Source organism: Petaurus breviceps, unplaced genomic scaffold, assembly GCF_028583685.1.
Source record: "Petaurus breviceps papuanus isolate PSGF00001 unplaced genomic scaffold, PetGlider_PUasm1.0 174, whole genome shotgun sequence".
Classification (NCBI taxonomy): Eukaryota; Metazoa; Chordata; class Mammalia; order Diprotodontia; family Petauridae; genus Petaurus; species Petaurus breviceps.
Genome location: NW_027185761.1, coordinates 48834937 through 48859181, shown reverse-complemented (window position 1 = coordinate 48859181; position 24245 = coordinate 48834937). Strand labels below are relative to the sequence as shown.

The window sequence follows — 24245 nt, the reverse complement described above, 5'->3', positions numbered from 1 at the left end:
ATAGAACTAAACAGTCAGGAGATGCCCTGGAATCCTGGCCCTGGCAGGTGTAAACAGAGAAAAGGGGATGGAGACCGTCTCAGCCTCAGTTTTTCCCTGTGGAAACTGAGGATACTTTTGCTATCTACTTTAAAGGGACTGCAGATTTGGAACTGGAAGGGACTTTGCTGACCATGTGTTCTAACACCCTCATTTTATGGACAGCGAAGCTGAGGCCCAAGCAAAGTATGTGACTTACCCAAATTTATAGCTAAGCATTAAGTGTCAGGATTTGAACCCAGGTCTTTTGTCTCCAAATACAACATTCTTTCTTTTATTCCAAATAGCCTAATTGTGAGAAAAGTGTCATAAAATTTGAATTGCTATAGGTAAGTGGAGTTATCTTTGTTTTATTAGATTGGCTGCTCCTTTGGAGTAGGGATGGCATCACAATCATCCGTGTTCCCAGCACTCAGAACCAGAGATGTTTAATAATTGTCTATTAAATTCCAACATTCAGATATCACACATGCATACACGTGTACTCACACACATACTCTGGCACAGGCCAGCTCTCTCTCTCTCTACCCATCCACCCTTATTCCCCATCTGTTGCCAGCTCAACCAGTGATTGACCTCTGACATCATGGCCTGGACACCTGTCATTGTGGCACCTGCCTGTCCTGAAAGGCAGAAGCTCCACAGATCCAGGATGCGCACGGGCCAGCTGGCAGGCAATGGCTCGCAGTCTCCTTACTGGACAGTAGAGGGAGGAGGAGGAAAGGACAAGCAAAGGAGAGACATAAAGAACAGAGGCACAGGCAGCGAAATAGATATGACAGACAGAGAGACCGAGAAAGAGAGAGAAACCGAGAAAGAGAGAGAGACAGAGAAGAGACAGAGAGACAGAGAGAGAGAGAGGGACAGAGAGACAGAGAGAGACAGAGACAGAGACAAAGAGAGAGACAGAGAGGGAGAGAGAGAGACAGAGAGACAGGCAAAGAGACAGCAAGAAAGACAGAGAGGAGGGAGAAGGAAAGAGGGAGAGAGGGAGGGAGAGACACACAGAGAAAGACAAGGAAGGAGAGAGAGTAAGAGCAAGAATGAGAAAGAAGGAGAGAGGGAGGGAGAGGGTAAAGGGAGAAAAAGAGGGAGGGAGAGGGTAAAGGTAGAGAAGGAGGGAGGGAGAGGGACGGAGGGAAGGAAGGAGGGAGAGGGAGGGAGTGAAGGAGAGAGAGAGAGAGAGAGAGAGAGAGAGAGAGAGAGAGAGAGAGAGAGAGAGAGAGAGAGAGAGAGAGACAGGGAGATACAAACTTGCTGGATGCATGCAGAAAAACTGGTGATAGCCAGACGGTAGGGTCAAGATCGGTTCCTAAAATTCCTATAAGATAGTGCCAGCAAAAGAAAGGTTCTTAAAAAATGAGGGTGTGGATGAAGGGTTAAAGACAGGAACTTCAGATATTATGAAAACCAGGACATTTCTCTTTGGCTTGCTGTTAGATAAGCTCTCCCTCTCTGCAGCCCCTTTCAGGAAATATCATTGATGAACCAGTAGGTAACAACTGATATGGGCTCTCTTCTCAGTAGAGAAGGGATGTAAAAGACCCCAGCCATATTTCCTACCGTCCTCTGGCAGGGGGAGGAACAACTACTGCATTTCCAAGACTAACCCACTAAGCTGTTCTGGCCTCTGAAATCTGCCAAGTTACATTTCAGCTGTGGGTTTGTTTGGGGATGAAAACTTAAAGCAACCGAATGTGTTGAACTCCAAATCGAACGAACCCAGACAAAAGCAAACCCCAAATTAGAGGCAGAAGCATTAGCCAGGATACGATAACCATCGGGAGGGCTCCGAGTCTGGTTCCCATTCTCTTTTCTGATCTGTCTGCACCAGGCATTAAGCAGACGGTGCTGGGAGAGATCTTAGGAGTAACTGACTTTGAAACTTCCAGTACCTGAGAACTCCTGGGCAATCTGGATTTAATGAGTTTATCAATCTATATACTTGGCATGATGATAGAAATGGAACTCATTAGGCAGAGGAAGTCAACTGACCATAGACTCTCTTGTTGAAACTAGCTGTCTTTCCGCCTTGATCAGACTTTCTCATTATACCCGTGCTACATAAGAGGGATAATTAAACGTCAGCTATGATACAAATAACTAATGAATGGCCAGAGCACACATATTTATACTCTTTTCCAGAAAGATTAATAGTATCTGGTGCTAGTCTGCCAACTTCTGATTTGCAAACTTTCTACTCCATGCATAAATCAAACATAAGGCATATGGTATATTGTCAAGACTGTTAATGTTGGAGTGATTTTAAATTAGTTTCTGGGGTAAACACTGTGTCAACCAATACTTCAACATTCTAGAAATTTCTCCTTTAATTGACTGTCATGCAATCACATGGTGCTAAGGGTAACTTAAAAAAAGTTTTAAGACTAAGAAAGAATTAAACTGTGAAACTAAACTGGGAAACATGGGTGTGGTATGGTAGGAGACAAAGGATCTGGGTTCAAATCCTGAGTCTGCTAATTTATAAACCATGTGAACCTGAGCCAGTTATGTGACCTATCTGAATTTTGATTTCTCTATCTATAAGATAAACAAGTTGGACTGACAACTAGTATAAGACCAGCTATCTCAAAAATCTAAGATCACGTGTTCTTAGTCTTTGCTTGGCCATGAGCAGTTACATCATCCCGGGTAGATAACTTTACCACTATGGACTTGGGTTCGTCTTCTATAAAATGGAGACTTGGTCCTCTTCTGTGAAATCTATGATGTAAACAGTGTCCAAACCAAATGGTATCCCCTCCATCACCTGCTCCATTTGCTAACATTGGGAAGTCAAAATACAAGAAAGTATTGTTTTTAGCATTTCTTGCATGTTGGTGGGGATACAGTTAGACTTCTTTTGTTCCATAGTAATTAAACTAATTGTAAAAGCTCATCAGAATCTTAAGCAAAAAGGAAATGAGCAAACATGCAAGTTAGGACAGTGGGTTTATTCTGTCCAATGAATGCACTGGCAAAAAGAGCCAAGAGCGAGTCAGAGACGGCGTTCGTGTGCCCAGAGCCTTTTGAAAGTTTCCAAGTTACCAATTGGATAAGCGGGCAAATAAGGAACAGCCAGTGTCACTCAGAGTTAAGTAGGGCACGGCTCTGGACTAGAAGTCCCAAAGCATGGGTTTATTCCCTAGACCTACCACAGACTGGTGTTATGCCAAGGTCTTGATGCTCCCATCACATCTCTATGATGCTTATTTGGTTTTTAAAGGATGACCAAGAAGTGAGACTGACTCCTCAGACTTTTATTGACAGAAATGACAGTTACTCTTAAGAAGAAATTTCCTTTTGAGGTTTCCTAGAGGAGCAGTCAAGGTTGAGAGAGGACTTTATATTCACACTGATAGCTTGTTCTGGTGTCTAGGTTTCTTGCACAGTTCCAAGCATTTCAACCTCAAAACATGTGATAATGAGAGCCCCTTTATTGCCATGGAGCCAGTGGCAGGAATGAGAATTTCTGCATCTGTCTGCACCACGTATTAAAGGCGGTCACAGTGGAGGTGTTGGCCTAGCTGTTACCAGGCCTATGCTGGAAGGACCCCATTTTGGATGGTTCCAAGTACCTATGCCAGCTAAACTGCATTTTCATGCACTATTATTTTGGCAAGAATTCCCTAGGGCTTCTAGATTTATAAAGGGACAATTTACATTTTAAAGACCCTAAAACTCTCTTGGGCTGCCTTTTACCTTCTCCTTAAGAAACCAAAGAGAATGCCACAATCATTTCATGGGATCATAAGATTATGGACACCGAAGAGGTCTCAGACATCATCTAGTATAAACTTGCTATTTTACAGCTGAGGAAACAGGATTATAGAGATTGAGTGACTTGCTCAAGGTCACACAGGCAGTAAGTTCTAGAGGTAGATTTTACCTCAGATCCTCTGTCTCTGGAGCCATCAGCCATAAATAGTCCTTTCCACTGCCCCAAACTGCCTCCTCTATTCAAATGTATTTTTGCAGGTGGAGAATATTTGTATATGGATGTACAGTTAAGAGGGAGAGAAGCACATTTCTTAAGAGAAATCTCTTAGCTTAAGAAAAATAGGACACGATGCCATAAATATTCATAGACATACACATCGCCTGACTTTGATTCAAGATTCAGAACACTCAGAAGAAATTCTGAAAGGATTCTCTAGTCTTAAGAAAAAAAAACAACCTAATTAACCATGTCTCTTTACCTAAATGATGAAAGGTAGAGAGCCTCGAATAGCCTTGTGGCCATGAATTAAGTTAATCAAGGGAAGAAAAAACCAAACCAAACCAAAGCCATGACTCCATTGAACGTACCTCCTCGTTGCACCAACAAGGTCACCTCGCTCCCTTTTGGACATTCGATCAACATATCCACCACTTGATTGTGAGTAAGGTTCTGCACATTCTTCTTATTGACTTCAACTATGAGATCCCCTTCCTTTAGGCCTCGGCACCTCGGACTGTCCACAATTTGTTTGACCCTTTGGCCTCCTCCGCCTGGACTATCCGCTATAGTAAAGCCAAAGCCCATTGGTCCTTTGACTATATGAACAGTTATGAGTTCTGGTTGTGTTGCTATAGAAGAGGCCAAAGAGACAGTATCATTGGGGTAACCATGGGAACCATTTGAAGACACCTCAGCAGGACTGCTAGGTCGGGGCTCCTTCATGCCATTGACCTTCCCTGTCTTGCTACTGTGGCTGGCTGGTGAGTCATAGTTCTCCTGACCATTCACAATGATGGGTTCTTTATCCAAAATGGCCACAGAAGTCACCAGGCTTGTGTTGGGATCATCTGGGTCAAAAGGCAATGGATAACCTCGGCAGAGTTCAAGGTCCACGCTGGCACCAATGGGAATGGACTGGAAGATTTTTACAACTTGTGCATGTGTATGTCCCAGCACACAGGTATCATTCACACTGACAATTACATCCCCTGAAGAGGAAATTTGGGGGTGAAAAAAAAAGTTAATGGGTTGAGAATTTATCATCATAATCATTACTATACAACCCTACATGGAGATGAAACAGCTGAAAACAGACTTGCTGACTGGGTATTCGGCAGGCAGAGGAATCATTCTCTAATTTTCTTAATACTCGATATTTTACTCCTTTGGTGCTTTATGTGTTCATTGTGGAATGGGACTAATCACCATTCTGAGAACATTAAGGTTATTTCTGCACAACTATGCATGTCCATAATTGCTTTATTTACCCTTCTAGTAAATTACCTCTTTTACATACCCGAGTGGCCTCACAGGCCAAAAATGTGAATGAACGTGTCTTTTAAAAGAAGGTAAAACAGGGGAAGTGCTCATATGTTGGATAAATACGGCTACCTGATAGCATGTGTGCAAATATATGTGCAGATTCACATTAGAATATAATCACATTAGAATGTAAGAGGGCTTTTGTTAATTAAAAAAAAATTCTCTAGTACTTAGCGAGGTTAATATGTGTCTCTGACACATATTAAGTCCTTCGTATGTGTTTGATGACTCATTTAGATATAACTATAATGTAGAGATAGAAGAATGTATGGCAGAGATGGAGGGCACTGACTCATAATTGTTGTGAGACCCTGAGTAAATAGTCACTCAACCTCTTGGTGCAAGACAGTTCTGGAAGACTATAAGTAGCCGGGACAATGCCCACCTGGACTGGTGGGTGTTTTCCCATTCAGGAGTCCCTAGAATAATGAACTTTCCAGGTCCAGCCCTATCCTTACACTATAGTTATTTTGTTACTTATTCCTTTCTGTCATGTCTGATGTTTCGTAGCCCCATTTGGGGTGTTCTTGGCAAAGAGTAGTTTGCCATTTCCTTCTCCAGCTCATTTTATGGATGAGAAAACTGAGGCAAACAGGGTTAAGTGACTTGCCCAAGGTCACCCAGCTAGTAAGTGTCTGCGACCAGGTTTGGACTCAGGAAGATGAGGCTTCCTGACTCCAGACCTAGTGCTCTGTGCCCTCTAGCTCCCTCTAGCTGCCCTAGACACTGTAGTTATAGAAGTGTGTAGTTATATATGAGCAAATGTTTATGTAGAGGTATATAGAAAGCAGAATAAACAAGACACTTTTGATTAGGTATTCATCATCATCATATATACATATAAGTACACATAATTACTTGACCTCTCAGTGCACTATGAAACTAAGGCAGGGGCTGTTGGCTGCGGTCGTCTCATTAGTAAAATGAAGGGCCTGGGGGTAAATGGCTTTTAAATTCCCTTCCAATTCTAAACCTTTGATTCTATGATTTTTCCCAGATGAGGAAATGAAGCTTCTACAGATTGCCAGGCAGTGGGTACAAAGCTAAGTAAGGACCTGACTTTTTTGTGTCCGTGACCCCTCTGGCAGTCTGCTGAGGTCTATCTGCCCCTTCTCAGAGTAGTCTTAATATACATGCAATAAAATATCTAGGATTCCCAAGGAAAGTAATTATACTGAAATGCCATTGTCAAGACTTTTTAAAAGTTCATGAATGCCAACCTAAGAACCCCCAGTCTAAAACTGTATGTTTTAGAGAAGCCGTTGCCTTGAATTGGGTGAGAGAATTTCCTCACCCAGAGATCCCTATGTCAATGAAATCACAAGCCTTGTCCCTGTCCCTGATACTACTACTACTACTAATAATAATTAATATAATGATAACAATTGACATTTAAGTTTGCAAAGCACTTTGTAGACATTTGATCATTGTATGTACTGGTTAGCAACCTGTAAAATTTATAAAATGCCCTCATCTAGGAATAAATCATAGGATCAAAGGTTTAGAATTGGAAGGGAATTTAAAAGCCGTCTGCCCCAGACCCATCATTTTACTAATGAGGCAAATGAGGTCAGGAGAGGACAGTGAATTGTCCAAGGCCACCGACATTACTAGTAAGTTCCAGAGTTAGAATTTGAACCCAGGTCCTTTGACCCAAGGCCAACACTCTTTGTGGAGGGTTCAATTCATCTTCTTTCATGGCCAAAGCTCTTTACCTGTTTCCATCTTGCCGTCCAATGCAGCAGGCCCATCCAGCACCAAACTCTTGATCTGGAGGAATTCATCAGGCTCGTCCCCACCGACAACAGTGAAACCAAAGCCTCGGCTGCTTTTCCTCAGTTTTGTGTGAATGAACTTGCCTTTCAACTCAGATGGATTTCGTGTAAAAAAGGGTTTACCTGGTTTCAAAGAGAAGGAACCATTAAAAACAAAAAACCCAATCATTCCACGATATCTCTTGAATCTGACCCCTTTACCCTTTCCCCATAGCCACCATCTTCATTCAGGTCCTTATTATCTCCTGCTTGGATTATTACAATAGCCTCTCAATTTGTCTCCCTGCCTCAAGGCTGTCACCACTTCAGTCCATCCTTCACACTGATTTCAAAGAGATTTTCCTTTAGTACCCATCAGACCATGTCATCCTCCCCACTGGATAAACTCCAGTGACTTCCTATGGCCTCTAGAATCAAATATAAACTCTTTGGAGCCTTTAAAACCTTTCCAGCCCTATCTTTTCAGCCTCATTGTACATGAATTCCCCTCTCACCCTGTCCATCTGGTCTTCTCCTCGTTCCTCACACATGACAATCCTATTTCTGTTTCTAGTCCTTTGCATTGGCTGTCCCCTATGAGAACACACTCATTATTCAATTCCACCTCATAAAATCCAATTCTTCATTTAAGACATAGCCTTCTATGAAAAAATCTTTCATGATTCCCTCAAGATACCTGCCCTCCAACATCGCCCTTTATTTGTAGTTTAGACATTTTCAGCCACATCTTGACTCTTCATGACCCCCTTTGGGGTTTTCTTGGCAAAGATACTAGAGTGGTTTTCTATTTCTTTCTCCAGCTCATTTTACAGATGAGGAAACTGAGGCAATCAGGGTTAAATGACTTGCCCAGGATCACACAGTTAAGTAAGTATCTCGGGCTGAATTTGAACTCCAATCTTCCTGACTCCAGGACTGGTGCTCTATCCACCGCACCATCTGGAAGCTTACATCATATTTAATTACTCTGCATTTATTCTCTTGATATCTATTCTGAAAATATTTTGATACATATAGTTCAAGTCACAAGTCAACAAATATAACAGTAATAATGGTAATAACAAAAATAATACTAACAGGTTCACAAATTATAAATATTAAATCCTCATTATATGTCCTGCTTCTGTTAAGTGCTGGGAGTATAAATACAAGCAGAAAGAAAGATAATTGTCCTTCCTATTAGAGTACGAGGTTCTTGTGATTCATTTAATGCCTGACCCATTGCCTGGCACAAATGTTGGCTCATTGACTGGACAACAGCAAAGAAGAAAGAAGGGATCACAAAACAGCACAGATCAAAGCTGGAAGACACCTTAGTCACAGAAACATAGACCAGCTGATCTCGTTTTAGAAGGGTGCTCATAGGTCACATCTGCTTCTCATCTTTTAGATAAGGAAACTGAGGCCCAAAGGGGTTAAGCTGATTTTCTCAAGTTCATCTAAGAGGTAAATGGCAGTCAGAAGTTGGACCCAAGCCTTTTGACACCAAATCCACCATATTATATCATGCTGTTTCCCAATTGAAGAATATTATAATTTGTATGATTAAATCTATATTATAAAAACTATAATACTTCCATATAAAACAATGTATATGATAATGAGAACAATATAGTAATCTGTGCTATGCCCTGGAGACAAATGCTAAGGAAATATTTTCTGGCAGTCTTAGGAAAGACTTTTCCATTCATTTATATCGCGCTTCTGTTGAGACACGATGGGGTGTGGACCATACATGCTTGCCGACAGCCTAGCTGGCCAAGTCAACACGTATTAAGACAATCAGAATGAACTCCCAACACCAGACAGTTTCCCCAGTTTCAGTTCGTGTGTTTTTGACTCTACAGAGGATTTGTTTGACAGCAAGATTCGCATGGTTTCATACTAATCATTAAAAGAAAAATCAGCAATTTTTGTTCACAATTTGCCTCCTTAACATGTCATCTGACTTTGGTTCCCATTTGTTTGTGCATTCAGTTGGAACAAAACCCTTACTTTCAAATCAAATGGGGAGAATTTATTTTGAAAGCTCCTAGGCATAACCTTATGAATTATTTTTTGAGGCCCCAAAGAACATTTGCATCAACATACAGAAAATACCCTGCAAAAGTGAAAAATCTCTCTTATTGGCACTTAAACGTGGGTCCATCATAGATTCCTAGAACTGGAGGCACCTTCAAGATCACATCACCCCAGCCCCAATTTCAGATCTCTGGATGTTATGGGGAACAAAAGTATTGCCTCTTGATCCTGAAGACCTGGGTTTAGTTCCTATTTCTGATGTTAGTTCCTACTTCTTACATTATTTGTAAGTGACTTCCCCCGGGCAAGTCACTTAATGTTTCTGGACTTGTTTCCTCTTCTCTAAATGAGAGCATTGGATTAGAAAGTCTCTAAACTATTCTATCTTGAGATCTATGGTCCTACGATCTTATGATGCGACTTGCTCGCATCACACAGACTAAGTGGCTGGGCTTTGGACTCCAATCCCACCACTGTAGCCTAATTCCTCTACAAGAGAGCACTATTTGCCATCTGGCTTTCAGTAAGTACACATGTGGGATCCTTGCTGGAATGATGCAGGCATACATTGCTGGAAAACTAAACAAAGCTGCCTGTAATACATCAGATTATAATCTAACCAAGCCATGTGGCACTTTCCAAATCTACTTAGCTCACATTCTTCAGCTACAACTTGTGTACTTGATTCTGTCTGAGTTATCTTTTTGGCAGAATCTGCCACCTATACAGATTTAATCTCTTCAATCTGTCAATACAATTCTCAGCAATAATGGTTGGGGGGGGGGCGAAAGGGGAGTGGGGAGGAATTCTCATTCTAGCATATTTTGAAGACATTGCCCTCATGTCCCAGAATCCTTTCCTTTATATCCTCCCAATTCCCCTTTTCTCTTCTCCTTTTCCACCCAAAACTATTAAAAATCATGCACCCCTTAACGAGGGACCTGGCACCCACCAGCCAGTGCTAATTTTAGATCTCTAAATGTACTCAGGACCTTTGAAAGGTCTCTGGGCACCCATACAATTTTTAATTGCATATTTTTAAAAGTTCTTTGCTTTTAAAAAGCTCTTTCAAATTGCCTACAATGGTAGTCCTATTGAGGACCCTTCTTGCTGGGGAAGCTTCAAGGCACAATTCTTGTTGGAAGCTGGATAAAGTATGACTGTCAAAATGGGGGAGGAAACTCATTCTTACACAACGGATCTCTATGGGAGACATCCAGACCCTGGCTCACTAACATATGGATTAGATGTTAGCCAGGTGATGTCAAGGACCGGGAAGGACTGTGGGTGAGAAGGTCGCCAAGGCAACCATCAAATGAACCATCAAGGGCATGTGGCTTAGGCTCAAAGTCAGGCTTGTACCTGTAGGGGGGCATGGCACATCACACTGATGGGCTACAATTCTGAGATCAAGCCTCTATGGTATTTTACTTGCTAAAGCTTCCAAGTCAAGGATTCTGAACCTTTTCTTTTTCACATCCCTTTTGTCACTGTGTTGGAGTCAAGGGAGCTCCTCTTGGAATAATGGTTTTCAATGAATAAAATAAAATATGTAGGCTTATAAAGGAAAGCAATTATATCTAAATAGTTATCAAAATATTGAGGGAAAGAAAAGCTGACAGACTCAGGGTTAAGAACTTATGTTCTAGGTAGTCCAAAGAAAGTGGGAAGGAAACACTTCCATGAAAGAAAGACATACGTGACATAAATAAGCAGTCAATTCATTTCTCCAGTAATACCCTTTTGACGAGACTAGTAAAATGTAATTAGCAGGTTGGTCTTTAACTGGAAAGTTAAAAAAAGTGGAAACCACTGACGTCCATCACTCTCCCCCCTCTATGTTTGCCCCTTAGAAGCATCAATTTCAAGTTGGAAAGGGCTTTCTTAGTCCATCTAGTCAAACCCCTTCATTTTAAAGATAAAGAACTGACATCATGAGAAGTTAAGTGACTTGTTCAGAGTCACACAACTAGCAAATATCTGTGGAGGGATGTGAAAGCAAGTCTTTCTAATTCCAATTCCAATACGCTATCTATTATGCCATGGTCATGTAGTATGAGGGAAAGATAACGGCAGATATGCCAAAATACATTCAAATGACCCAGAGAAACACCTGGAGCCTGTTGGGTAGAAGCCATCGGGTCTAACCCCCTCATTTTACAAATTAACAATAAGAATGACATTAACAACAATAGCTAGTATTAACATCGAGCTTTGGGTTTTATTGTAATACCTTACAACATTATAGCATTTGATCCCCACAACAATCTCAGGAGGTAGGTGCTGTTGTTGCTGTTTCGGGCATATCTCACTCTCTGTGACCCCATTTGGGGGTTTTCTTTTCAAAGATACTGGAACGGTTTGCCATTTCCTTCTCCAGCTCATTGCACAGATGAGGAAACTGAGGCAAAACGGGTGAAGTGACTTGTCCAGGGTCACACAGGACAGCTCATAAGTGTCTGAGGCCAGATTTGAATTCAGGAAGAGGAATCTTCCTGACTCCAGACCCAGTGCTCTACCCATTGCACCACCTGGGTGCTAGTACCTTCCCCATTTTACAGAAGAGGAAATGGAAGCTGGCAGAGGCTAAGTTGACTTGCTTAAGACAGTGCATGTCTGAGGGTATAGATTAATTTGGGTGTTCCTGACCCTAGGTCCATTCCAATATGCTTTGGTCATGTAGCATGAGCAAAAGATAAATAAGAGAACAGATATTCAAAAAACATTCACAAAACATCCAAAGATCTAAGGAAAAACTTTGAGCCTCGTGGGGAGAAGCTACTTTGTCTAATTTCCTCACTTTACAGATTAAAGATGATGATGATGATGATGATGATGATGATGATGATGGTGAGATCTAGTTATAGAGCTTTAGCATTTGCAAAGTGCTCTACAAATATTATCTTATTAATCCTCCAAACAACCCTGGAAGGTCGGTGCTATATTCATCCCCATTGTACAGATGAAAAAAAAATGGAGGCTGGCAACAGTTAAGTGACTTGCTTAGGATCACACAGTCAGTAAGTGTCTGAGGCTGGATTTGAAATAAGGTCTTCCTGACTCCAGGTCCAGTGCTCTCACCATTGTGCCATCTGACTGCCTCAGACAAGGAGGTGATTTACCAAGGTCACATGGATGGCAGGGCAGGTGTTGAAACCTGCCTGCCTATTTAGAGGATTCATAGAAAGCCACAGACAAAAATGACCCAGAATGCAAAGGGATACATAGGCTTTGATGAGAAAAAGTACTGAGTCATTTGTTCCATGTCTCACACTTTCCTCCAAGTAACTGTGGAGGAAGGACCCCCAAAATATCACAGGGCTGCCCTGTTTTCCTTCAAAAAGCTGAGTATCAAATAGAAAAGCATTGATCCACCTGCTTGTTCCAATGGAGTCTGGATTTTAAGTGGGAAATCACAGGCCTCCTAAAGAGGTGACAGCATGGTCATGTACATGGGGAAATAACGTTGGAGCAGGAAGACCTTGGACCAAGTCTTGCCCTCACTGGACTGTTAGCAACTTGAGATATGAATGAGATTGTTGCATTTTTTGTATTTACATCAGCAAAATTTAGCATACTGCATAGAATACAGTAGGTGCTTAATAAACACTTATTGCCTGACTGATAGATTTATAAAATGGCAGATTAGGGCAGTTAATAATCTGTGGTTAAAGAAAGGAGTCAGGTGTGATCTTGGCCAAGGAACACAAATATGGGATAATCAGTACCTACATCCCAGGTAGGCTGTTGGAAGGATCAAATAAGATCAGATTTGTAAAAGGACTTAGCACACTGCTGGGAACATAGTAGGTGCTTAACTAAATGCTTCTCCCCCTTCACCAATAAAATCACAGGTTTAGTAAAAAAAAAAAATCCACATATAAATCTCCCTGTCATACTAGAGAAAGGCAAATACTCTAATTTCTCTTTAAAGGAAAACATTTATCTCTCTTTCCCTTTCTCTAACATATAAACACACATAACCTTAAAAACATACTTAAAAGCATACACTTTACATTTGTATATATACACATACATCAAATCAAAAATATATATCAAAAACACAAGCAATTCATATTTTCTTTAGTATAACTAACTATAAAATGCTAGGTAGTTACTTTGAATTCTTTGGAGTTTAGCCTAAATTACAAAGCCTAATGGGAGAGGGCTGCAGGCTTCATTCATCTTTTGGATAAGAAACGCGTCCAACAGATTTATGATGTCCAAGTGGGTGAAGATTGTCAAAGCCTCAGTGTGTACACTAGAGGGCGCAGAAGAGCAAGTGAGCAAACAGAAGGAGGGTTCTCAGGGTCAACTATGAGATGTGGTCATGGAGAGACCACTAGTCAAATAATACGTGCACACAAGGGTAAATATACAGACACACACATAAAAAAAATGATACAAGATTCTGGATGCTCATTTAAATATCACGAATGCATCTATTTATCTATCTATCTGTCTGTCTGTGTATCTATCTATCATCTATCTGTCTGTCTATCTGTGTATCTATCTATCATCTATCTATCTGTCTGTGTATCTATCTATCTATCCAATGAAATGCAAGGGTCCTTCATGATGAATTGGACCTGAAGTTACGTCTTTAAAAAACCCAGTTATTATCTTATTAGGACTATATTCAGTAAGGAAGCCTGACTCACAGACTGTCTAAATGTTTCCTGCTGTAGACGCCAGGGACTTCACAAATGCACTCACTGGCACTCAAATATAAAGATATGAAAACAGAGTCCCCCAAAGGAGTTTGAACATACTCTAGATATGTTATTGATTCTCGAATATTTAACATCTAGAATCAAAGACTGGAGCAAGAAGGTTTCATAAAGGTCATCTAGTGTAACGTACCCTCCACCTTTTACAAATGAGGAAACCAGCGCCTGGAGACCAGCAAAGTGATTTGCCTGATAACAAACAGGGAGCCGGCAGAAGGAACCCGATTGTTAGATGGATACATTGACAAAGAAGTCGTTTATCTTTGGACACACATAGTTATATAGTCTATATAGAGATCAGAAATATCGAATGGACTCATAAATTTGTCTTTTCTCATATAGAAGCAAACTAAATGAAAATCTTTAAGACTCTCTGTGGTGCTTGGTTGTTTTTAGACATGGGCTTAAGATTTTGATTTCACTCTTCCACTGACAAAAAGTGGTAACTCAACACCAGTAAGCAACATGGGGGGACACTGAAAATTTAAATGACTTGTCCAAGGTCACACAACTAGCATGTGACAGAAGTGGGACTGAATCCATTTTTTTCTGCCTCCAAGACTAACTCTTTTTACCAGGCTACATTGTGTCTGAGCAAAGGTCCTTAACTTTTTTTCTTTTTGAATGTCCTGGACCCCTTGGGTAATCTATTAAAGACTATGGATAACTTCTCAGAATAACATTTTTAAATACAAATCTATAGAGAGATTGCAAAGAATATACAATTAACAAAAGCGAAAGGTCAGAAGGCACATGGACAGCTCTCTAACCCACTTCCTGACTCTTAGGGACCCCTCACTTTTTAGCACAACTGATTCCCCTCACCCTTTATTTTATAGCTATGTCCAACCTCCCAGAATTTGTAGCATCGTCAGGTCACAAGATGCCTGAGAGGTCATCCATTCCAATGTTCACATTACACAGGGGAGAAAAATGAAGATTAGAGATTTTGATTTGCTCAGGGTCATATGAATCAAATTTTTTTTGAAGTAGCATTTGAACTCAGGTCTCTGACTCCCAAAGGCAGAACTCTTTGCACCATACCATACTGTCTCAAGAGAACTTCAGTTGGAAGAAACCTCAATGGACACTGAGTCTAACCTATACCTCCCAAAAGAATCACTTTTTCATTATGCTCAATTCTTTTGAAAGGGAAAAAAAGTGGTTGGAAAAGAGGCAACTTTTACAAGCTTCTCATCGGACCTTATTCCACAGCCCTTCTCCTGGCTACATCAACAGGGATAACAATGACTTTTTAGCTCTCCCATCCCCCCTCTTTCTACTCCCAGGGTGAGCTGCTTGGACAGCTCCTCCTCTGTTCTGAAGAATCCCTGCTTCCTATTTTGAGGAGTAATGAGGGCTGGAAATAGAAGGTTTCTAAAGCTCCTAATTTTCAAAAAAAGCCATTTTCAGGTGCCTATTTGTGAATGAATGCAAGCAAGACCCACTTGGAAAAACATTTTTTTTTAACACATGCATTTTAAAGTTGTGGCATGGACAGCAGCTGTCTTGGGGACCAGAGCTTGGAAGGCAAAGAATACAAAGCTGTTTTCCTTTCCAGAAAAAAATATCTTAGTCCATGGGATGATGTGGGCTGATGTCTTGAAAAAACCTGTCTCCTACAGAGAGCTCTGACTTTCACATAAAAAAAAAAAGATGAGCAGTTATATAAACATACATACATATACATATACATATAGATACAGACACACAATACTTTTATGTACATATATAGATGTGTGTCTATATATACAATACATATATGTACATATATACACATATAATTATATACATGAGTGTGTATATATGTATATATGATGTAAATATAAAGCAAATAAACAAAAATGTATACAAAGTAGTTTAACACAAAGTTGTTTTGAATGAATGGAGGCCTCATTTCAGTGAATGTAGCGAGCTGGCTCGTCTGGAGGTCTGAAGTTCTACTTAATAAAATTACTCTGTAATATCTGGCAGCATATTCCACCTCTCAAATGCCATTAATAGTCACCAATTTTAGACATGAATAAATTTATTCATGTCTCTAATAGCTCTCATCTCAGCACCCCCAGCTATGAGTCCAATTAGCAGAAACTTTGGACTCTCTTTCATGTTTTTATATTTTCCCGCAGTTAAAGAAATGATTTTGGAGTTATAAAAAACAGTGTCATTCATATACATCTCTCTCTCTATCTATCTATATATACATATATATACACACAATACATATATATGTATTCACACACATATATGTATATGTGCACATACATATACAACCACACACATCTCCCTCTGGGGAGTCACTGTGGTACAATGGAAAGAGTGCTGGAGTTGGAGAGACAGGTTCAAATCCCACCTCTGACATTTATCAGCTTTGCAAACCATTTCAGCTTTTGTGATCCTCAGTTTCCTCATCTATAAAATGGGTTTACTATCTCTAGCACTATCTCCTAGGGCTGTGGGGAGGGCTCAAGGGGGAGAAGGCACGTAGGAGCAGGTTGGAAACCCTAGAGCATCCCTTAAATGTCTGAGAGTGCCAAGATTTTTGCTCCATCAACAACAGGGCTCAAGTTAGCAGGTGATGACAGAAAACGTTACCCTGAAGTGGTAGTTCTCTAACAGGCTCCTGGCTATTTGTTGGACGGTTTGGAACAGGAGCAGCGAGGGATGAATGGTCTTCTGCCCATTCTAGAAAAAAAAAAAGCAAGGAATGTGGTCAATCTTTGTATTTGAATGGGATACCTGACATGCTCAAAAATCTCTTGGTCTTTTTTTTTTTGATGGGTTGAGGGCATGGTAGGGGAGACTAGAGCTGTGATTTCATAGGGAACTTTCAGTGAGTTCCCTGATTCATAATTAATAATATTTTAATATTTATTTAATATAATAATTAAATAATATTTAATTAATAATTTATAATAATTAAAAATAATCACACACTGCTGCAAAATAAAATAAACAACAAAAAAATAGTAGCCCACAGCAAGGATTGTGGGGGTAGCAAAAAAAAAAAAAAAGAAAAAAACTTATACAATTATCCAAAGATTTTCAAGTGGACTTCTAAGGTCATCTAGTCCAAGCTGCTCATTTTACAAAAGAGGAAACTGACGCCCAGAGACTTGTGACTGGCCCAAGGTCACCTGGACTAGTGAGTAGGAGAGTTAGCATTTGAATCCTGGTCATCTGATTTCAACTCCAACGCGCTTTCCCCTATACCACACAAAAACTGAAGGGGTTTCTGTCTGTATCTTCCAGGGAAGTCATGAGTAATATGACTAAAGAAAGACACATTTTCCCTCTGGCCAGGAAACCCTAAATGGGATGGAATAAAAGATCCCAGCACAGAGGTACACTCTACCCTGAGAACCAGGTCCAAGGAGATTAGGATGAGTTCTAGAAGGAAAAAGACTGCTGTCCCTTCGACAAGTCCAAGGGAATCCTCCCCGTCTAGTGCAAATTCAGCTGAGTTACTAACAACTGTCCTATGGCTATGGGCCTGGATTTCAGGAGTTAACAGGTACCATTTAATGTCGTTCTAAGTACCATCCAAAGAGGATGCTTTTCCAAGGCCAATGAACCAATAAGTTTGGTTTTGTTCAAGTAGAAGGCCCTAAAATAGCTCCCAATGAGTGACCCAGGAAACTTTCCCCAGACAGCTTTTATCTCAGCCACATGCATTTAATAGCACCCTGTGCTTCCTCGGCCTTCACTTGTGACATTCCCAATTTTAATCAACTTAAGGTAAAAACGAAAAGAGCAAAGGGAAACAAGAAGTCTGTTCAAGTTGTTAAAAGAGAATTTTTTTTTAAATTGTGTATGCTTCATTGGGGGGCAGGGGAAGGGATTTGGGGGAGATAGACATGTAGCTTTGATTTCATTAGGATAGGGAAGCTTCCCCCCAATACAGATCAACAACTTGTCAATAATTCAAAGTCTTAGAGAGTTGGTTGATCGACTGAGAGGTTAAATCACAGCATCCTAGATCTGGAGATGAAAAAAAGGGCAGCCCAAGGAGCTTAACTGATGCACAAGTAATCCATGTCAGAGGCAGGACTTGTATTTGGGTCTTTCTGACACCATGTTGTTATAACCCAAGCATTTACACACTGGAGATCGTTAGAAGATGTCTGCCATGTTCCACTCCCTATCTAACTATTACCACGTTTTACATTTTGTTGGTCCTATATCTATATTCAGTATGGGGCAGAGAATAGAGAGCGTGCCTTGGAGCTCGGCAAACCTGGATTCCAGGCCTGCCCCATCCCCCACATACTCCCTAGGTGAGCCTGGCCAAGTGGCTTAACCCTCTAAGACTCAAAAAAGCGGAAAAGGTGGTGATTTGCACTGATAAAAGGAACTTCCTCTTCAGAAATACTCCATATAAATACACAGCACATCAGATACTGAATCTTATCTTTGGATTATAGATGCAGGGCTGGAAGAGATCTCAGAGGCTATCTCTTCCAACTCCTTCATTTTACAGAATATGACACTGAGCCCCCCATGTTAAAGAATTTCCCCAAGGCCACACAAGGAATAGTGACTGTCTTTCCAATTGATTCTATGCCCATTTCAAAAAGAAAAGAGCTTTTTTTCGTCGCTCTAACACAGTGAAGTGGAAATTCAAAAACTTGGTATATAAACTATTAGTCATGTTAGAGTAAAAATGGAAAACCAACCATTCTAAACCAGGTCTAGATTTAGTAAGGCTTGGGATTGGGATCAAAGGAAAGGATCCTTTCACTCTTAAGGGCTCTGAGCTTGCAGAAGGTTGACAGTGAAGGTGCCACTCTTGCCCTGTCTGAAACCTCTGATGGTCATTCCTAAGAAACATTACAGCCCTAGAAGAGATGCCTTCCCAAAGGACCCCTCTGGCCTCGTGAGGGTGTCCAGTCCCAGAGACGGACTGTTGTCTTAGCAGACATCCCCAGCAGAAGGCTCCCAATGAGTGCCAACCTTCTGGCTGTTGCTGCTGCTGCTGCTGCTGCTGCTGCTGCTGTTGCTGTTGCTGCTGCTGCTGCTGCTGCTGCTGTTGCTGTTCAAGTTGCTTCTTCCTTTTGGCTTCCAAGACTGGGTTTTCATATTGTGTTTTCCTGTTGATGTGGCTGGATGAGAAGATAGAAACAGGCTATTCAGTAAGGAAGCATTCAGACTCAAAGTGGGATGACCTCAGCCCAAAGTGAGTAGTCCCCGCGTGGAAAAGGATCAAGAGAGTTGGGGGTTTGGAGAGTAGGGGGTTGACTTTTCCCTCCTATCAAAATGTTTAGTTGAGAGAGAGAAAAATCATAATTGTCTTTCAGAAAAGCAAAGCCATGAACTTACTGATTATTAATAATGATGATAATTATGATGATAACTGACCTAAAACTCAAAGTCAGTAGGGTACAGAGGAGAGAAAGCCATCTTGGGAGCCAGAAATTACAATAATTACGCCTAGCATTTATAGATCACTTTAAAGTTTGCAAAATCCTTTCTATTTGTAGTCTCATTTGATCTTCAAAACAATCCTATGAGTTTGGTGCTATTATTCTCCCCATTTTACAGATGAGGAAACCGAGGCCAAGAGAGCTTAAGTGATTTCTCCAATTCTGTCCATTATTTATAAGTATGTGAGGCATATTTGAACTCAGGTCTTTCTGATCTCAAGTCCAGAACTCTATTTATTATATCTCCTGGCTGTCCTGGGTTCAGGTGTTGCCTCTGACACATGCTGGTTCATGATCCGAGGTAGCAAATCTAAACCTATGAGTTGCAGAGAAGATGACAACCTGCATGGATAGGAGAAGTTTTCTCACCTGGGAATTCCCTATGACAATGAAATTGAATGTCCGGTCCCCATCCTTCCTCTAATAACAATGGCATTCTAATGTGATGTTTTGGGACATTGGATAAGTCACAACTCCCCTGGGTCTCCAGGGTTGGGTGAGTGGGATGGACAAGATAGACACTGGGGCTAATTCCAGTGTCTTCACTTTGCTGATGATTTCTAAAGGATCCTATACATGGTTTGTTTGTACACAGCTGGGTGTCTGCTCTTTCCCCTATTAGGCTGGAAGGTCCTTAAGGTCACAGACTCAGACTCATTTAGTTTCCTTATATTCCCAATGTTTAGGATAGTGTCTGGAACACAGCAGGTGCTTAATAGATGCTTATGGACTGACCAACTGAAGTCACTTCTACCTCTAAATAGAAGATTTTATGAACCTTGATTCCTATGAAAGTCACACAACGGGTGGCTAGGTGGTGCAGTGAGTAAGAGCACCGGCCTGGAGTCGGGAGGACCCGGGATCAGTTCTGACCTCAGATACTTAACAACCACCCACCCATACACACACACACACACACACACACACACACACACACACAAACTGGCCGTGTAACCTTGAGCAAGGTACTTAACCCAATTGCTTAAAAAAAAAAGTCACACAAGAAGTGATAATGAATTCCTTTCAAGCTCTGTCCCTTGTTACTCCTTCCCACTCCCAAATTGGAGAAAATATCGTTCCTCCATGCAGTCATATACTCCTTTTGCTTCCAGAACAATGCAAGGTACCTGAGGCCAAGGACTGCCCCACTTTTTTATTTGTTATCCCCATCATGTCTGACAGTACCTGGCACATAGTAGGAGCTTAATGTTTGTTGACTTGACTACTTTTTCAAAGTAGAACCAAGCTCAAATGGACAGAAATTCCATTCCATGCCTTCAATGGAAAAATGTCTCTAAAGCTTCAAGCTGCCTATTGTTAATTAATCAAATAACAAGCCTTTATTTTGGGCCTACTATATACCAGACAATGTACATGATGAAAATTAATTTTGTGGGGGAGGGAATAAAAGAGATGGATGGGGGAGGGAGGGAGAGAGGGGAAGGGAAAATAGGAAGAAGGAAGAGAGTCAAAGTGAGGAGGGGCAATAGAGAAGAGACAGAAGAAGAAAGAGAAGAGAGAAATAGAAGGGGGAGAGACACACACACAAGAGGGAGGGAGGGAAAGAAAGAGAGAGAGCGCAAAACTAAGATTCCAAGCTACCAATCCTTCTAGCAAGGGTTCTTGCTATACTGAGCTCATCATTTTATAATAAGATGCTGAACATTTCATGACTGACAGTTTCCCATCACAAGTTCCCTTCATCAAGGTGTGAAATGGAGAACACCTCAATGCCAGAAGACTCAAAAAAAAATCACATGCTGGTTATTTTCCTTTTAGCAGGGATTATTATTAAGTATTTAGCTGGTCCTCTTTTCTTCCAAGGTATCATTTATTCATTATTTCTCATCATAGTCAGAGGTAATAAAAATCAAGGCTACTTCTGAATGTCTCATTTCTAGGCTTTTTTAATTTTCATACCTGTCTTCCACTGGGGGACCAGAGGCTAGCCTAGTATGCACCCATTACTTTAGGTACAAAGGAAACAGAGAGGGTATAGGTAAATCAAGGCTCTTGCCTAGAGGGGTCAATAATACAAAATGGGATCCCCCAGTTAGAGAAAGAAAGGCCCAAGTGACCACCCAGGGCAACCTCCTCATTTTCTGGATCAATCAACAAACCTTTACTAAACCATCTAGATTTCAAGGTGCTAAGTGCAAGACAAACAAAGATAGAGTCCCAGCCCTTAGGTAGTTTACAGGCATATTCATATAAGTATTTGCAAAGCAGGAAGAAGGAAACACCTGGGAGAATCAAGAAAGACTTCCTGAAAGAGGTGATGTTTGAGCTGAGCTTTGAAGGAAACAGACTCTTAGAAGCAAAGGTAAGGAGGGAACACATTCCAATTATGGTGGAAAACAGCCTTGGCAAAGTCATGGAGATGAGAATTGAAGCCCTCAAAGGGTAAATAGCTTGTCTAAGGTCACAGAAGTAGCAAAGAGGAGAATCAAGATCTGAACCCAGATCCTCTGGCTCCAAACCAATCAATAATCATGTATTAAGTGCCTACTGTGTTCCAGGGACCATGCTAAGTGTTGAATACAAAGAGAGGTAGAGCCAACATTCTTTCAATTACACTACAACATGCTTGGTCCTGAAGTGATGGGAAAAAGCAATTTAATCCTGAGTGTTCTCTCTCACTAATACAATCACTAAAGGATTTATTTAGACTCAGAATTCCTTCATCTTTTCCACATCTCTCAGACACCACTAACATTTCCTTCATTCTAGGACAGTTCAGCTTGGTCTACTCCCCATGTGGATACCCTTAGTCAGTACTGAGCTGTCCTTTAGTCTTCTGAAGAGGACAGCTCAAAGGGGCCTCATTCTGAAGACACAAGATCGCCATTCATCTCGCCTACGGAGGCACACAAGTTGCCTGCCCTCATGAGAACACGGATGCTTCTGTCTTGCCAGCTTTTCTTTCCATCTTTTGTTTATTAATACTCACTCCCCTTCATCATCCTTCATGCCTCAGTGTTATGGGGATCTCAGTCTGTCCAGCACTGTGAGAAATAATCCCAAACACGCAGCATATATTAGACAAGGTCAACATGAGAATTTGTTTTGCTGGACTACACATGTTTCTAACAGGTTTTGTTTTCCCTTTTTCTCTATGTCAAGGGGTTGGGGTGGGGTGAGGGAGGTGGCAGGGGAAAAGGGAGAATTTAATGAAAATAGAATAAAATGTAATTTAAAAAAATTAAAGACTTTGCAAATGAAAATCTGATTTTTAAAATCATCACTTACTCTACATAGTAGACACCATATACAGGGTCTTCAATCTTTTCCCAACCAGCAGGCAATTCTGAAAACAAAATAAAAACCATACTTAGTATTCAGGGTGGAACTATGAGGGGTGGGTGCATATTTGACAATTGAGTTAGAGAGAAGGAAGCCCTCATTCCATTTTAAAATATATCCTAATGAAATTAGGCATTGAAAAAAAACTATATTTTCTTAGGTAACATACATTTAACCATTTTACATTTTAAGTAGCAGAGGAACTGGTGAGGGGGAGGGGGTGCTGAAATGGGGCCCCAATTTCCTTTACTCTAAATTAATTTGTCAAATTCATTTTTAAGAAAAACAAATCTACCAATGTGACTTTAACTTGTTTTTCCTGGTTCATATTATTTATAGTTTTCTTCCCTCTTTCCTTAACTTCTTTATAGAACAAGAAAAATGCAGGAGAAATTAAATCTCTCCCGCTCCCCACTGCCTCCTTTTCAAACAAACTAACTAACCCAAGACTATCCCCCACCCAAGGAGAAAATATAATCATATTTTTTTTCTCTTATTCCCAAGAAATTCTATTTCTATTGATTTTTCTGGGGCTGGGTGTGGGTGAGTGTAGGGCTAGATCTTGACTTGTCCAAGGTCCCATACCTAATATGTGTTACAGGTAAGACTTTAGGTGTTCCTGACTCCAAGGCCATCTCTCTAACTATTATACCACACTGCCTTCTCATTATTATTTAGTACTAAAATAAAAATATGGACATGGATTTTAAATAGAGGAGCATACTTGAAATTACTTTTCATTTTACCTTTAACATACAACATTACACTCTGAGTCCAGATTTGCTCCAGTCCTTTTCCTTAGGTCCCTTACATTCTATGGATATCTAAGGAATTATTTCCCCAAGTGGACTTTCTTAGTAAAGATGGTAGGGCACCAGCACATGCCCTACAAGCTAATTCTAGGATGTTGTTGTACAGTCATTTTCAGTCATGCCCAAATCTTTGTGACCTCCATTGGAGGTTTTCTTGGCAAAGATGCTAGAGGGGTTTACCAGTTCCTTCTCCCACTCACTGCACAGATGAAGAAACTAAAGCAAACAGGGTTCACTGACTTGCCCGGGGTTACACACTATCTGTCTAAGGTCAGATTTGAACTCGTGAAAATGAGTTTTCCTGACTCCAGGTCTGGCAATCTATCTATTCACTGTGCCACCTAGCTACCCTAATTCAGTTATATCAGGATTTAATTCTCTCTGGTGTATGACCCAAAATATCTCTATGAGATATTAAGCTTTTCTTTAACAGGGTTCTACCTTATCTCTATTTTTTTTAATAAAGGGCAATTCTCTAGATAACTTCATTGGATGAACATAAAAAATATTTTTTTTCTCTAAACATAATTATGACTTAGACAGCCAAGTTCTGGCATATTTTAATGCTGTGATCTTTTTATTCCTTAGAGAAATGACTAAATTCAATCTTGGTATGACTGCCTAAACCCTCACAATCTATAACTAAGATAAGCTCATATTAAAATAATATTTTGACAAGGAATATCAATCCTGAACAGAGCCATGAAGACCTGACTTGAAGACAAATAACTTAAAATATTATGTTTTTGAAACTTAAGCCTTCCTTCCTCTCCTTTCTTCATTCTTTTTTCTTCTTTCCTTCTCTCCCTTTTTCTTTTTTCCCTTTTCTTCCTTCCTCCCTCCCTCCCTCCCTTCCTTCCTTCCTTCCTTCCTTCCTT

General features: G+C 40.6%; 1 protein-coding gene across 6 annotated transcripts in view; it reads right to left on the bottom strand.

Annotated features, from left to right (window-relative positions):
- MAGI1 (membrane associated guanylate kinase, WW and PDZ domain containing 1) overlaps positions 1 to 24245 on the bottom strand; it is a 740901-nt gene that overhangs the window by 80357 nt on the left and 636299 nt on the right. For all 6 annotated transcript variants that reach the window (XM_069084168.1, XM_069084167.1, XM_069084169.1 and 3 more), the window contains 5 exons: positions 22502 to 22559; positions 18783 to 18931; positions 16425 to 16514; positions 7018 to 7200; positions 4348 to 4968 (listed from right to left, as the gene is read on the bottom strand). In XM_069084168.1, the coding sequence (XP_068940269.1) occupies positions 4348 to 4968; positions 7018 to 7200; positions 16425 to 16514; positions 18783 to 18931; positions 22502 to 22559 (1101 nt within the window). The remainder of the gene's footprint in view (positions 1 to 4347; positions 4969 to 7017; positions 7201 to 16424; positions 16515 to 18782; positions 18932 to 22501; positions 22560 to 24245) is intronic.